This window comes from Crocodylus porosus, unplaced genomic scaffold (assembly GCF_001723895.1).
Source record: "Crocodylus porosus isolate Cpor-Errol unplaced genomic scaffold, CroPor_comp1, whole genome shotgun sequence".
In the NCBI taxonomy this organism is placed as follows: Eukaryota; Metazoa; Chordata; order Crocodylia; family Crocodylidae; genus Crocodylus; species Crocodylus porosus.
In genome coordinates, this window is record NW_017728918.1 from 6,324,102 (window position 1) to 6,340,199 (window position 16,098).

The 16,098-nt window shown below is 47.6% G+C and overlaps 1 protein-coding gene across 1 annotated transcript in view; it reads right to left on the reverse strand.

Moving 5' to 3' along the window:
* The window catches only part of BLK (BLK proto-oncogene, Src family tyrosine kinase), a 61,002-nt gene that overhangs the window by 13,420 nt on the left and 31,484 nt on the right, over nucleotides 1-16,098 (reverse strand). Inside the window, exons 4-6 of the mRNA XM_019537187.1 lie at nucleotides 11,616-11,709; nucleotides 10,096-10,194; nucleotides 8,970-9,073 (exon numbers count right to left, since the gene is read on the reverse strand). Of these exons, the coding sequence (XP_019392732.1) occupies nucleotides 8,970-9,073; nucleotides 10,096-10,194; nucleotides 11,616-11,709 (297 nt within the window). The remainder of the gene's footprint in view (nucleotides 1-8,969; nucleotides 9,074-10,095; nucleotides 10,195-11,615; nucleotides 11,710-16,098) is intronic.

Sequence of the window (16,098 nt, forward strand, 5' to 3'; positions counted from 1 at the left end):
TTTTGCACTGCTTGGTAAACACACTCTCTTCCTCATGGGCACAGCTCCTTGCCAGTCTAGCACAACAGTAGTTTGCTGAGTGCCAGGACATTTCTGAAGTGACAGTTTCAAGTGCACACCATGAAAAACCTGCGGCGCAGTGCAGAAAGGTGATTTCTTTGCTTGGAGCCTATTTCCAGTCTAGCAGCCTTCTTGTGTGTAATTTGGATTTATGGAGTCCAGCAGGAAAAATGATGCAGCGGGGCAACCAGCATAGATTTGTAGCAGGTAAATCATGCCTGACCAATTTGGTTTCAGTTTATGATGGGGGTCACAAAACGCGCAGATGCAGTAGAGGTGGATGTCATTTTCTTGGACTTTAGCAAGGCCTTCGATACAGCATCTCATCCCATTCTCATAAATAAATTAAGAGGCCGTGACATAGATGCTTACATGATCTGGTGGGTGGCAAACTGGCTTGGGGGTCACACCCAGCAAGTGGTAGTAGACAGGTCGGTGTTGACCTGGAAGGATGTCGGCAGCGGGGTCCCACAGTTTGGTCCTTGGACCTGTGCTCTTCAATGTCTTCATCAGTGACTTGGATGTGCGTGTGAAGTGTCCAAGTTTGCAGATAATACTAAATTGTGGGGTGAAGTGCACACCCCAGAGGGTAGGGAATGATTGCAGGCAGACCTGGGCAGGTTGGAAAAGTGGGCAGTACACAGTAGGATGCAGCACAACAAGGACAAGTGCAAGGTGCTGCACGTAAGGTGCAAAAATATCCAGCACATTTATTGGCTGGGAAGTAACCCTCTCAGCGGCACAGACACACAAAAGGGATCTCAGAGTCATAGACACAGCACATAGCAGATGCATGATGAATAGATCCAAGGAGGTGAGCTTTCCCCTCTGTGCAGCATTGGTCAGACCGCAGCAGGAGCACTGCATCCAGGTTTGGGTGCTGCACTTCAAGAAGGATGTTGATAGACTCGAGATGGTCCAGAGAAAGCCACTCATATGGTCAGGGGCTTACAGGACAAGCCCTAGGAGGAGAGACCGGGACCTCTTCAGCCTCCACAAGAGAAGGCTGAGAGGTGACCTTGTGGCCACCTACAAATTCATTAGGGGGTCGCAGCAAGGGATTGGAGATGCGCTGTTCACCAGCATCTCTTTGGGTCACCAGGGCGGCTCTTTGGGTCACAAGGAACAGTGGTCACAAACTGACAGAGAGCAGATTTAGGCTAGACATCAGGAAAAACTTCTTCACCGTGAGGGTGGCCAAAATTTGGAACTGACTCCCAAGGGAGGTGGTGCTCTCCCCTGCCCCGGGGGTCTTCAAGAGAAGGCTGGATGGGCATCTGGCCGGGGTCATGTGACCCCAGCACTCTTTCCTGCCATGGCAGGGGGTCGGACTTGATGATCTGTTGAGGCCCCTTCTGACCCTAACATCTATGAATCTATGAATATTTTTTTTAATGTTTCAAAAAGTGGATTCGTTAAAAAAAAGAGCCCTGTCCTGCTGAACCATAAACAGAAATTGTGTGAAGCCCAAATTGCTTTGAAATCCAACTATTCCAGATAGACAGGGAGGTTTAAATGTACGTAATGTTGCCTTAATGGCTTGTCTCTTATTTAATATGGGGCACATCAACACATGCGCATTTACTGCACAGTAGCCAAAGTGACTGTGTGGTACGGGCACCCGTCTACACACGCATGCCTGTACTGCACAGTAAATATGACAACTTATGCCGTCTTAAGTGTAAATTTGATACGTGCATCATGCAGGTATGAAATTTACACCCGATCAGTTACTGCGCAGTAACACACGTGTAGACACCTTATTGTGCAGTAACACTGTGTGTGTGGACTGGCTTGGGGCTAGCTTTAGTCCCAAGCCAGTCCACACACAGCGTTAATGCGCTTTAATGCTTACATGTGTAGACGCCAGCCGATTTCTGCTTACGGTGCATTCATTTACTGCTAAGTAAATTTAAGCCGGTGTAAATGCACATGTAGATAGGCCCATTGTGTCAGTAAAAACCATAGCAGGAAATCCTGGTCCAGTTCCTTCCCACCATGCTGTAGTATTCCTTGCTGTAGCAGTTCAGAGCCCTGGCATCTGCAATGTCCTTTCAGCAAGGTCTGCAATAGCTTCAGCCTGTCACCGTTTGTTTCTAGGTCAAAGCTCAGAGCCGTGTCAGAGAAGAACATGAACTCAAATGTCTAGAGGTCTGGCCCGAACAACGCTTTGCTTCCTGTTAGCTCTAAAAATGGGTATACCTTAACCATAGTACCCCACAGAGGTATTTGGCTGGATTGGATGTGACTTTCAGTCTTGCTTTGATTTGACTATATTTGGTCAGTCTGCAAGGGTTAGGAGGATTGTTGTGACTTTGGAGACCTCTGCCCCCATGGTTTTCAAAGTTGCCAAGAATTTTAGGATGCCCTTTTCTTTTTGGAGCCTAACTTGAGACAAATTGGATGTGACCCGAGTGGGCATTGATCTCAGTGAAAAGCCCTGGAGCCATGGACCATAACAACAGGGACAAACCACCAAAGGAAGTCATGGGTGTCCTTTAGACGCCTCTCTGGCAGTGGACGTCTTGCTAGAAGATATGGGCTAGCCAAGATGAAATCCTACGGCCTGTGTCATGCAGGAGGTCTCATCAGCCCAAAAGATTCAGTGCAGTGAATGGGCAAGTGGGTCCTCAGCACCTCTGAAAGTCCCTAAGTGCCTCACATTGGGCAAACAAAAACCTGTTATGTGCTGAAGTGGACTTTTAAAAAAAAATTAAAATATATTCCTATATATATGGAGAGAGTTATATATATAAGTCCTCTATCATAAGCTTTCCATCACACATCCTAAACCCGCATTAAGAAACCCATGCTTCCCGTTACCTAAGTGCCACCCTCTTCCACCCCACTTAAGTCTCTGAAGAGCACTTAATACAAGCGGTGGCGGGTCCTACTCCAGCTCACTGCATTTGGTGACTTAGTCTTAAGGCTAAGATGTTACAAGCATGTGTGTGTTAACGATATGTCAGGGATCCAAGTGGAATAAGATCACAAGTAAGTACCTAATAGTTGGAATAGGATCAAGCCTGACGTGCAAAACTTGCAGGCACTTCTTGAAAATCCAGGTTTGGATTAGCAAAGCATCTCTTCTCTGTCACACAGACTTGCTTCTGCTGGCTTCGCATTGCTTAAACCAGTGACTCACATTAATAAGTGGTGACTCAAACTCAGTGGTCCTACAGGCAAATCAATCAGCTGTCTCATACTAGCCTTAATATTTATGCTGCCATTCGTGCTAACGAATGGCGAGTTCATTCGGCGCTATGCAGACTGCATTTCAGCTAGCGTTGGAGTTTAGTCTGTTTGCTGCAGTTAATGTCATGTCACACTTTTCCCCCTTCCAGCCCGGCTACAGTTTATTCAGGGGAGTGGAAGAAAAAAGTTTTTTGCCGATGGTTTCCAGAGCTGTCCATCTGAAAAAGCCAGAGTCTGCTTGATTTCAAAGTCATTCAGCCCTGGCTGATTACAGAACAGATGCTTACAGCTGAGGCTATAGAAAGGGAAGGCGTCAAGGCTGACAAGCGTCGATTCTCTCTTCTCTTAACAATAACTAAGAGCAACCAGGATTGATGCTGGGAGCCTCAGTTCCTCGCAATAATAAAGTATGATGTGCATGCAGCCTGTGATAAGAAGCCACTGAATGCAATCTGACCTACACGAACAGCTCATTGCCCAGCCCACAGAGGAAGCCCTGAAGTCATAATCTGGCTTGCTCCTATCAAACCAGCAATCACCCTATGTCTGAGAACTGCAGCCAGAAAGAAAGAGTGAATTTTACTCTTCCCAATAAGGCTGGCTTCTTCCATTGAATACTATCCCCTCCCTGCTATTTTGCCCTCCCTTTGCTCCCATTGCGTTTGGTGCATCCACTTGCTGCCTCTCATTCTATGGTAAGATCACAAACTCTCTGGTGCAAGGACCTTTCTTTTGGTTATATATTTGTACAGTGCCTAGCATGGCAAAATTTGACTGCTGTCCCATGTATATAATTATAAAGAAATAAGCAACACCAGCAGTCTTTCCTGCCCAAGTGCGGGGGGCTGGACCTGATGATCTGTAAGGTCCCTTCCAGCCCCTACTATGAAACACCAAGTTAAGAAATTAAGGCAGGTACCCTGACCTCCAGGACCTGTTTGACAGGGCTAGCAATTCTGTTAGGATATGCAGATGCCTTCAGAGCTATTCTAGTGTGCCCAATTCGGACCTCGCTCACCTGGGCACAAATCCAGCACAAGTCTATGGGAGTCAGTGCATTACCAACCTCTCCTGGTACTTGCTTAGTCTGTTGAGAGCTAGTAAAGCTCCAGTACTGTAACATCTGAGCACCAAGTGGACTCACAGGGAAGCTAAGTCATTTGCACAACATCACGTAAGTGGGGTTGAGGGACTGATCCTGTGGCCCACTGGGGCTTATTGACACCATCTCTGTGTTGAGCACGGGAGCAAGGCTGAGAATCAGTCCCTGCCCGCTTGGTCCCATGTTGTGTGCCCCGAGACATGAGGTGCAGCAGCCAAGTTGGCAAAATCAGCCTGAAAATTTTGGATTTTACTTCCTCAGTCTTGGCAGGTTGAGGCAATGGCCTTTTGTTGCAGTGTCTGGGCACCGAGTCGCTCAACTTTAGGGAAAGATCAGTGCCTTAAGGACATGTGGTTCAGGGTGAGGGCAGAAGACAGGAGTCGGGAGAGTGGCCCTCTGCCTCCAACTCACTGGATGGCCTTGATAAGTCATTACACCTCAATTTCCATACCCATACCATGGATAAACTAATCCTTACCCACCTACTGGGGTCTTAATACCTTTGTGTCTGTAAAGTGCTTTGGGGCCCTTGGATGGAGGCAAGAAGTACTGTTATTTTGCTACAAGCTGGTCTGCGAGACTTCGCCTAGCCTCTATCTTCTTTAACGTGTCTCCCATGCAGAGAACGATCCCATATTCATTCCAGACCTAATTCAAAACCCCAAGTAACCCCATGGGCTTCAAGGGGCTTTGAATCTGTAACTACAAGGGTAATGCTTTCTTAGGCCTTCCAGCCTTCATCACCTTGATGACTCAAAGAAAAAAAAAAGCTGGGTAAAATCTGAGCGTAAATCCTCCCATTACCGTTCTTTTTTTGAGCTGTTGTGTAGTTACATTTTCTGCTCGCCTGAGGTTAATGGCAGTGCACGGCCGCAGAGAAGAGTTGCCCCAACTTTCAGAACAATTATTATTGTTTGTTAGATTTGCATATCTTATTTGCCTTAAGCTAGACTGATTCTCTACTGATGATTTCCTTACGGACCTGCTTCCCAGTTCCTCTTTGAAATGCCCTGTTTTACCGGGCTGTGGAAAGAGCCCCTGCTACCCTCTGTAAAAGGCCAATTTAAAGGAAACTGCCAGGCTTACGGTAGCACAGAAGATTAATCACAGACAAAATAAAGCTACAGGAAATGTAAAGACCTGTGTTCTTGCACGGGTAAGGATGGGTTTTGATCAGATAGTATGCTGGCAAAATGCACCGAGTCCCCTTTACTGGCAAACCCTATAGCAGATAACAACTAACTATTGCTAGCCAACAACCAGCTATTGCTGATGGAGTCACTCCTTTAGCTCAAAAGGTGAAGCTCTGTGATGAAGGTCCAATGGTCTAATATTGTTGATAACTCACATGGTGTGAGGGGAGGGGGGAAACCCCCCCAGATATGACACAAGGACCCCAAAAAAGACTCTGGTTCATGAATACAACTACGCTGCCTTGTGAATGTATAGCTTTAATGACAATACCTTGCACTTTTGCCTGCGGATCCCCAGCCCTTCACATGAGTGTGTTTAGCCTCACAACGCCCTTTGAGGCTCAGACTTCTTTTCATTTTACAGAGGAAGAAATTGAGATTAAGAGAGATTAGGTGGTTTTGACCAAGGTCAAAGCAGTGAGGAGGAAGAAGACCCACCCATCTCTTGCATAAAAGGCTTATCAGTGTAAAATAGAAACCCAATTTTGCAGCGTCAGGCTTCAAGGCATCAGCTAACCTCTGCCCACTAGGAGTGAACAGGCAGCTTTCACTGGGGGACGTTATCTTGTCTCTGCCTGGTGCAGGGTGTCATATGCTTTCTCCTGAAACACCTGGTCAAAGACAGGACCCTGGCCTGACTCAGGCTATGTCTATATATTGAATTTACTCCAGGTCCACTTGGCTGCTCCAAGTGGGATGCCACCTAAACTGGCAGTAGTGCAGGCATAGCTGCGTGGGTGGGTTCACCTGCACGGGTCAGGCTAATTGGCACACAGTACTAATTAGCTTGCCTCAAGCATCCCACAGACATGATGACACTGTTTCCAGTTTAGGAGGCAGAGGAGAGCACCAGAGGGTGCCTTGGCTGTGGATGGCAAGTTTATCACATGGACCTGACCTCGGTCCAGGCATACGGGTGTTTGAAATCTCCTGAGTCCTTGCCATATGCGTGGATCACGAGGTCCTCCTTTCGTTTATTCTAAGCACTTAAGCCATGATAGAAGAAAGATGACCTGGCTTGTGTTCAGCCATGCTTCGCTGCATTGAAACGCTCCAGGAGCTGTTGCTATTACTACTATGTATTTTCCACAAAGTGCCAATCAAGAAGAGGGTCCCATTGCACCAAGGTATGGGAAGAGCCACAAAGACTGAATTATCTGGGCCCAAACTGGCCCACGGTGCCATTTCATCTGGCCTGTTGGGCTACTGGTGGGCTACTGGGAGCTGGAGGCATGGGTAGGTGGCATGGTGACGGGCTAGGGACAGACATTACACACACGCCGGTTTAAGTCATCAGACACTGATTGAAACATGTAACAGAACAGATGTTCAGTGAACATAAACCAGTTTGAAAATGGCCCAAACTGGTTTGAGATAAACCTGGTTAACTGACTTCAGTCAAACCGGTGTATGCAATGTGTGTCCTGGACCATGGTAAAGAGGTTTTTCTGTTTTGTTTTGGTTTTGGTTTTGTTTTTTTTTTGTTGGGGGGGGCACATTTACACCTGCTTAAATTTACTTCACAGTAAATTAATGCACCGTAAGCAGAAATTGGCTGGCGTCTACACATGCAAACATGAAAGCGCATGTGTGGTTTCCAGGTTTTCCTCTCCTAGATCCTGTTCCAGATCAGCCCAAAGGTCTGGCTCCCACAAGTCTGCATAAAAAGAAACCTCCCAACTAGAGGGAACTCAGGAAGTCTGTGAGGGGCGAGGCTGGGAAAAGGGTAATGTTTAGATAAATGTGTCCACCCCGGTTCAGACATCCACACTCTGGCCTATTTGCTCGAATCAGCAAGAGGTACCTTGCTTTCCCTGCTTAGCAAGATAAGATCATCTTTGCTTGAGAACTGCGCAGCCCTTTAGCCACATTTGTGTGATGAGATGATGAGATCCTGCCACCGGAGGTAGTACTGCCTGCTGGCTAGGCCTACGGTATGATGAGGTGGCGCAGGCTGCAGAGAGGAGGGGGCAATCCCTATTTCAAACAGCTTTCAAACAGAGGTGGTGAGGGGGGAAACTGCTGACAGCTGGCTTCTGTGACAGAAGAGGATATTCAGAAATGATTTCAGTGAAGGCAGCCTTGTCTACCACTTTTCAGGTACTTATGTAGCCCCTTTATCACAGTGTCTGAACACCTCAAGGGGTGTTGGTTGTAGCTGTGCTGGTCTATGAAGATAGGCCAACAAGGTTTTTTGGGGTAAATCTGTTATCTTTCATTAGGCCAACTCAAACAGCTGGGAAAATCCTTCTTTGCAAGCTTTTGGGCAAAGAAGAATTGTTCCAACTATTTTGGTTGGTCTAAAATGGAGCTGAGTTTGCCATCTACTAAAATAGAGGAGTAAAATAGAGGAGTTTCCCCATCTATTGACTCCTCTGTGAAATCCTCTGAAACATGAACTCTCATTTCTACCCAGGAGGACTTTTACCATCTTTTCTCCGATGCTCAATGAAGGGTGTTTGTGCCCCAAATCTTGCCATTAAAGACCTTTTTTGCAAAAAATCTTGTTGGTCTAATACAAAAGATCACCTCGACTACGAGTCCTGATGGTCATGATCTTAAGGCGTTTATTCTCACATCACACCAGCGCGGTAGGGAAGGGCGGCTCTGCTCGTTTTACAGAGTGAGACCGGAGGCAGAGAGCAGCTAAGAGACTTACTTGAGGTCTCAGAGAAAGACTTGAGGTCTCCTCAAGTCCTAGACTAGCGCGCCAACCGCTGGGCCATCCTTCCTCTCTGAACATGCCTAGTCTCACACATGCTATAAAAAGCTACCACGCTGAAGGAGGCCAGGGTAACAAAACAGGAAGGAACAAAAGTCAGTGGTGTGTGGGATCTTGGTAACACCTACACAACAGCGACTACAAAATGCCCACCAGACTCTGTGGACAGCCCACTTCTTGAAAAGGTGAAGGCTCAGTCTCCCCAAGAAGTCAAAGATGTGGTCCAAGGAAACAGAAACCTACCCGAGATGGGCACTGGGCCTTAGCTTCATACATTTGCTGTCAGAAAAACACACAAAACCAAATACACTGTTTTGGGGGAAAAGATTTGACCTCCCACTTCCGCACACCACCCACCATGCACCCCCACCACCTTGGCTCTAACATATGGGAAGGCAGCCTAATTGTAGGCAGCCTCCCTGCAGTACAGCTCAAATACCGGGATTAGAAATGCAGGCTCTGTAACGAGAAAAATCTCTTTTCATGTAAATCCCCTGCCCAGTGTTGCAAACGTGCCTAATCCCACTGCATCTGTTTAGGTCTGTTCAGTTCTGGTAAGTTCAAATGGTTGTAGAGCCAGAGGAGAAACAGCTGGAATTTGCACGGGGAGCTGGTTTTCCACCTGAAGCCATTGGAGGGTCGTCTATCAGCAGTGACAATATAACCAGGGGTGACCCCCTTTCTTTTTGGATCTTACCTTTGCACGTTTCACTCTCTCGTACAAGGAAAGCGCCGGCTTTGTTACCAGGAGCTAAAAGCAGTCGTTCGGCTTCCTTTCGGCTAATAGTTTTAAAAAACCACCTGGAGAATAAAAGATGCAAAATAATTATAGAAACGCCAGTCCTTTCCAGGCTCTATCCTTTATACCATTAACATGCTGAATGTTGTATTTAAGAGGAAATAGTTTTATCCTTTGTAAAAGCCCCTTACCAAAGTATTTGGAATAGATTAGAGTCAGAGCCCTACTCACTTTGAGTTTAAATATCACCTTATATATATATATGGCCACTGCAGTTTTAATTAGAGGCTTCTGGTTTACTAGGTTATGCAGCTGTAGGTTGTTCGAGAGCTGCCATTGTATGTCTCAGAAATGGTGGCTTTCCATGGTGACATAAGTAATTTTTGTAAAGATAAATGCTTCATCTGACAACTTAAAGTTCATTTTCACTCCAGACATAGTCATCTTGGAGCAGTATTCCCTATTTCATATGCATAAGGCATGTCCCTGGAATTAGGAATACCCCTGTAATGGGAATGAATTTGCTGAAGTGCTTCTTGTACACGTGCCTTTGCAATTCTTGGAGGCTAGAGCTGCTCTAGTATTATACGGCATCATATTATAACGTGCATGTTTTTTAAACCATTACTGGTTGCAGAGATGTTCAGGGACCGAAGCCCTCCCAGACTGAAGTGAGGAAAAACACTGAAAGTTGCCCCTTTATACCACACAAGAAGCACATTAGCCCCCTGCACTAACTCATGAATACGCAAAGTTTATAGAAATCCAAGGATGTAACCCTCTCATTAGAAGGTGCAGCAACACCAGTAGCATTGGGCTTTTAGCCAAATTCTTATTAGCAATTTCATTGTGTCTGCCTCAAACCTACTCTGCCTGCTGAGCTTCACTTCCTGTCCTAAACTGGTGTGCAGAGTTGGCATAGGCTGCAAAACTTGTCGCTTTTTACTCCAGAGGTACAGTTTGCTACAGACTGAAGAAGATCCTACTGGTGGTCAGGCCTTCAGGCTCCTTCTGGAAGGAAGGGGCTACGTTAAGCAGATACACTCGTATTAGTGAGAACAGGTTATAAGCATTATGCACTTACTTTTCCACTTCCAAGGTATCCACCTGCGCAACAAAGTTACTGGGGACATAACCTTTCCTCCCCGTGGTGAGAGATTTTGCCAGCCACCAGTCACCGTCGCTGTGAACCAAAGAGGAAGTACAGTCAACAGAAGATTTAATGAGAATCCTGCCTACAGTTGAGAGAACCTCAATGAGGTTGAGGTTGCATCCGCCTTGCAAATTAGGGGCTTGTAACTGCATTTCTCTTGGTAGGCATGAGCTTTTCCTCTGAAACACTAGACATGAGACCAAGCACCAGACTTAAGGCCAGAAAGTCTGGTCTTTGGCCGCTCAGAGCCACGGTTGACCAAAGCACTGCCAGAGCAGAGGCTGAAAGCTATTCCTGTCCAGTAGATGCCTACATGTCATGACTTGAATGGTCTCAGACCCTGAGACAGGACTTTGTATGAGTCCTATCCCCAGGCATAGCTGATCTCTTTGGTAGCCATCTCATAGAGAGAGGTCAAGGACTGAACATTATCTATGAACAGCCCCCCCCTCCCCCCCCGCACAGCTAGGGGTAACCCTAAAGACTTAATGATAAACACAACTTGAAGGCCAGCCTGCATTTGAATTAGCCATTGGCTTCTGTTTCAGGGCTGCTCAAAAAGCTTTTAAAAGAAAATACTATATTTTCTTGCATATAACCTCCACCTTTCCCCCAAAAAACCAACTGGTGGAAACTGAAGCGCACATTACATGCAAGAAATATGGATCCCGCATGGGTCTGGAAATTTGGCAGCAGGGGTATGGTGGCATCTTGGAGCCACAACAACTACCACTTCCGCTGCTCCCCTGCCTACAAAGTTTTGCATTCATGGGGACAGGGTGACATGGCTCCACGTGCTGGATCAGGCCAGTGCACAGGGTCAGTCTGGAGCTGGATCTGCCACATGAGATTGAACCCAGTGCATATGCAGTGCATCAGTTCAGTCTGGCGAGGCCATCCAGTGTGCAGAGCTGGCAGCAGGCTGGGGCAGGCTCAGCCCCTGCCTGCTGCTACTCAGTTACTACACACTGCCATGCAAAAACACAGTGTGCGTTATACACAAGAGCGTGCTATATATGAGAAAATACGTTAAATGCAACCAATCCTGAAACTTGCTAGATTCTGTGCTGTCCTCAAGCATAAGAAAACCCACATCCTTTTCAGGTTAAGATCAGCGTGCACAGTCGCACACTACCATTTGTTTACACTTCAGCGACACCCAGCAGCATCCAGATTGGTGTGACATTTGCGCTAGGTGTTGCACATAATAAAAGACAGCCCTTCATCCAAAGCAGCAAAGAAATGTTATCCCCAACCTGGTTTTAGAAAGAAAACCAAGGGGCTTTGTGACTTGGCCATGTTCGTGCAGGTTTCTGGCAATGCTCGGTAATGGACTTGTTATCTCAAGAGTCTCAGGCTAATGTCTCCACCCGTTCTTTTGATGACCCCAGTTTTTATAACAATCCCTGTAGCAGGGGGATGAGGGGGTGCTGCTGACAGCAATGACTCACCATGAAAGGACCTGAAGTTTCTCTCCCTTGACCATCTCCAAGTCTCGGTCGCTCGTGGAGGTGAAGTCATACAGGGCAATCACAATGTGGTCCTCTGCAGAGACAGAAGGTGACACAGGGGGTCCCAGACTGTCCTCCTTGGAGGCAAGGACTGAAGCTTGAGGTGTGTGAAAATCAGTGCTCCCCACACTCTCTACCCCTTTTCCACAGCCACTGTGAACAACCCGTCTGTCCTCTCAATGATTTCAGACCATCAAGTAAATCTTCCCTTGGCTCTTGAGGCTACATAGATGTTTTGCTGACACTTTCTACAAAGCACTTGAGGGGCCCAGCCTTTCTCTTCAGTTCCCTCAACTCAGATTCTCCTCCAGGCTTTCATTGCCTCATGCCTGGACTTTGACAGGTTCCCCCTTTCTAAGCTGAATAAATGCCATCTTTCCCCACTCAAGAGGCTCAACCCCCTGGCCCTGGGGCTGTAATCCCCTCCTGACTGCCTCTGATTTCTGTGGGCTTTAGAAGAAGCCCTTGGACCCATTAAAAGCCAGAGTTGGTAAGTGGGCCTGATTTTCCACCAATCTGTGATGCAGTCTCATATGTATTCAGGAGCTGGATAGACAGGAAAAGCCTAGTGCACTATTTGGTTCCTAGCAGAGGAGACTTGACCAGGGACAGATCAAGGATTTGGCAAAGGTGGATGCAGGAGCAATCTGCCAGTGAGGGCAAACTGCATTGCGGGAGCCTCTGAGGACTTTTTTTAAAGTCCCCAAGGCAGATAAGAAACCTCCCCTTCCCCTTCATGCTCAGAGGCATTCGCCATCCCCTCGCCTTCTCCCCATCCCTTCTTCCCACTCTCCACCTGCCACTGCTGCTTTCCGCCCAGTCCCACGGGTGGAGGAAGCTTCAAGGCTGCCCCAATCCACTTCAGCCGGGCTATATGGGAGCTGGCTTAGTGACAGCATCCCATTCCCCACCTCTGCAACAATAGGCAGAGGTGGGGAATGGGATCCCCCAACCTGCCCAGTCCACTGGAAGAAGATGTGAAGAGGGGAGTCCCCTCTGCCCATATCTGCTGCCGCTGTTGCTGTCCCCAGCTGAGCCCAGCCGTAGCAGCTTTGAAGATTGTCTGCCTCTGGGACAATGGGGAAAGCAGCAGTGGGGGGAGTGGGAGGGAAGGGGAGAGAAGAGGACATGTCTTTGGGCATGGAGGGGAAGAAGGGGGATTCTTACCTGTTTTGGGGACTTAAAAAAGTCCTGTAGGCTCCCCAGATGCGGCACAGTCCAATCTGAAAGAAAGGTGCCGCCGCACCATTGCACCCCCTCTGGGCCTGCCCCCAGACTTGATATAGTAATAATGCCCTGCAGGGTGGATCCTTTATCAATAAAACACATGGGGCTGCTTAATTGCTTTGTTTCCATGCGCTGTGCCAACTATACCACTGCTTCCTTATCATGAGTGTGTAACCAGTCATGCGTGCACTGGGTGGTTGCAGCTATTGAAGCAGAAAGGATCACTGCTGTCATGATATCTTGGGCAAATCAAGCCTTACAAGGAGCATCAGTCAAAGTTTTTAGCCTGTGTGTGGCCTAATGAAAGCAGCACAAGTGATAGGCGGGCTATATTTAGGAGGCTCTCAAGGCACATCGTCAGGCCCCATGCTCTTTCCTTTGACCTTTTCAAATAAAGCCACCAGGCTCACCGGTTTCACTGCAAGATAATACCTCTCTGGAACAATGCACGTTTTGTGTGTGCAACGCCTGGCTGCTTTCTATTTGAGACTGATTGGAGATGTCGTGCGTGCAGAGGAGAGGGGGGAAAAAGCAAGTCTTTGTAAACCAAAGGCCAAAGCAGCTTCCTCCAGCTTGTCTGCTGGGGAGTGGGACTTGGAGGTAGATAGGTAGACCCAAATGACTCTCAGCTTCATTCAGGCTGCCTGAGTGGGCTAGAGAGAGCTTGGAAACTTAATCATGCATGGCTGCGGACCTCAAAAACACTCTCTGTGGGTGGATACTATGCCTCCTAATGCCTTTGAGATAACATTATTACATATTCTCCCTGCTTTATGCATAATCAGGGTTGTGTGCAATCAGGTTCACCTGCTCCACAATTTGCAGGAGAAGGCACTGCCTGTGGTTCTTAATGCCAAGTGCCAGGAGGCCATTAAATAACCTCGCAACTTCTAGGGTGTGAATAGCTTCGGGCAGAGAAGGTATTAGCTTTACCCCTGCTGCAAGAAATGCCACCAAAAAGGTTGTGGGACTGAAGTGCGCTCCACGACAGGGTGGACTGGGCTCTGTAAATCTGGTCAGCGGCCAGCTTAGGAGTGGAGCCCCGATAGAGAAATGCAGGATCTCCTTTACTTCGGCAGCTCCTGCAGCCAAGCAGGATCTGGAACCAGCTTCCAAGGGAAGCGGTGCTGGCTCCGACCTTAGGGGTCTTTAAAAGGAGGCTTGGTTACTACTTAGCTGGGGTCATATGAGCTTAACTTAGTGGGGATCATTTGAGCCCAGTATTCATCCCTGCCCATGGCAGGGGGTTGGACTTGATGATCTGCTCAGGTCCCCTCTGACCCTACATCTATGAACCTATGAATCCATGAATCATACATACGAGTCCCTGCCTTTCCTTTGGATTAAACCAGCAAGGCCCAAAGGGGAGCACTGGTGTGCAGGCATCTAATGTCTCCCACTACCCGGGCCTCTGCATCCTGGAGAGGTCACTCCAGCTTCACTTTATCTTTCAAATGAGGATTCAACACAGGAGGTAACAGGAGCAAATTATAAGTCCCATTTGTTTGGTGAAGAGAGGAAGGCTACGGGTTGCCTTTCCCAGTAGAAGAGATTATTTTATCTCATTGATCAGTTCGCTATTACTTGTATGAACGCTGGGCAGCCCTGAGCCAGTACCTCACCCCACATTCAGGACTGCTGGATATTAATTTCCCATGTGATAAGTGAGGAAGTGACTGTCATGCAAGAATTTGGCTCTATCACAGATGTTTAACGAGCTGATGCAGCACTCAGCACAAATCTCCTGCCTTGCGAGACAGACAGATGCCTGTGTCAGTCTACGCATAATAAGTAGCACCGGTGCAAAGGTCTGCTTGTCAAAATAGATGGACTTATCCTTTTACTCCTGCTCCAGTGGGCACTGGAAGACTTTGCAAATCTCCCAGAATCCACAGCTTCAGAGAACTGTGCAGCACCCTGGGAGATAATGATGGGGTCCTGTGTAGACCAGGAGTGGCCACCCTCTGGCACGAATGCCTCGTGGCCCAGGCAACCTGTGTGTGGCATGTGGGAGATAACGGAGGAAGCAGAGCACACAGCCATCGATAGGGCAGGAAGCAGAAATCAGAACAGCAGATGCGGCAGCGATCACAGGACAGGAAGCAGAAAGCAGAGCAGTAGACTGGGCAGAAAAAGGAGATGGGAGTGGCACTCAGGAAGGGTGTAGGGCTAATCTGTGGCACGCCTGCCAAAAAGGCTCCCCCCGCATTGGTTTAGACAGTGGTAACATGGATGTGAGGCAAGGGTGGGTGGCTGGGTGAGGCTTGTTTCTAATCACTAATGGTTACTTATCACTAATCACTGTTGCAAATCACTAATATCTTCATCAGTGATTTGGATGATGGGATGGAGTGCATGGTAAGTAAATTTGCAGCTGACATCAAGTTGGTGGGTTTGCAGACACCCCAGAGGGTAGGGCTAGGATCCAGAATGACCTGGACAGACTGGACACATCATCCAGAATCAGTCAAATATGATTTAAGAAGGACAAATGCAGAGTCCTGCACTTGGGACAGAATCATTGCATACACAGATGCAGATAGGGAATGACTGGCTAGGCTACAGCATTGCAGAGCAAGACTTGGGGTAATGGTAGACCAGCGGTTCCCAAACTCTGACAGATCGGACACCGCCAATTTAAAATGATACAACCTTAAGTACCACCAGCAATTTTTTTCAGTTCACTCTTAAGTACCACCAGCAAATTTTTGTCATAGACAGTGATTATAATAAATTTGTTACTGCGTACCACTGACAGGTTGTCTGTGTACCACTGGTGGTACCCGAACCACAAAATGGGAACCGCTGCAGTGGACCCTATGTGGAATATGAGCCAACAGGGTGCTCTTGTTGCAATACAAGTGAGCAGCATCCTGGGCTGTATTAATTTGATTGTCACTTGTAAACCACGGGAAGTAACTCTTCCACTGTATTTGGCACTGGTGAGTTTTAGGTCCCCCACATTTCAAGAAGGACGTGAACAGTTTGGAAGGAGTCCGGTGCAGAGCAAGAAAAATGATTAGGGGTCTGGGAGGCAAGACTTAGGAGGAAAGGCTGAAAGAATGAGGGTTATTTAGTCTGGAGAAGAGAAAACTGAGGGGGGATTTGACAACAGTCCTCAAATCCCTGGAGGATGATCACGGAGAGGATGGAGATGGGCTTTTCTTTGTGACCACAGAAGATAGGATAGGAGTAA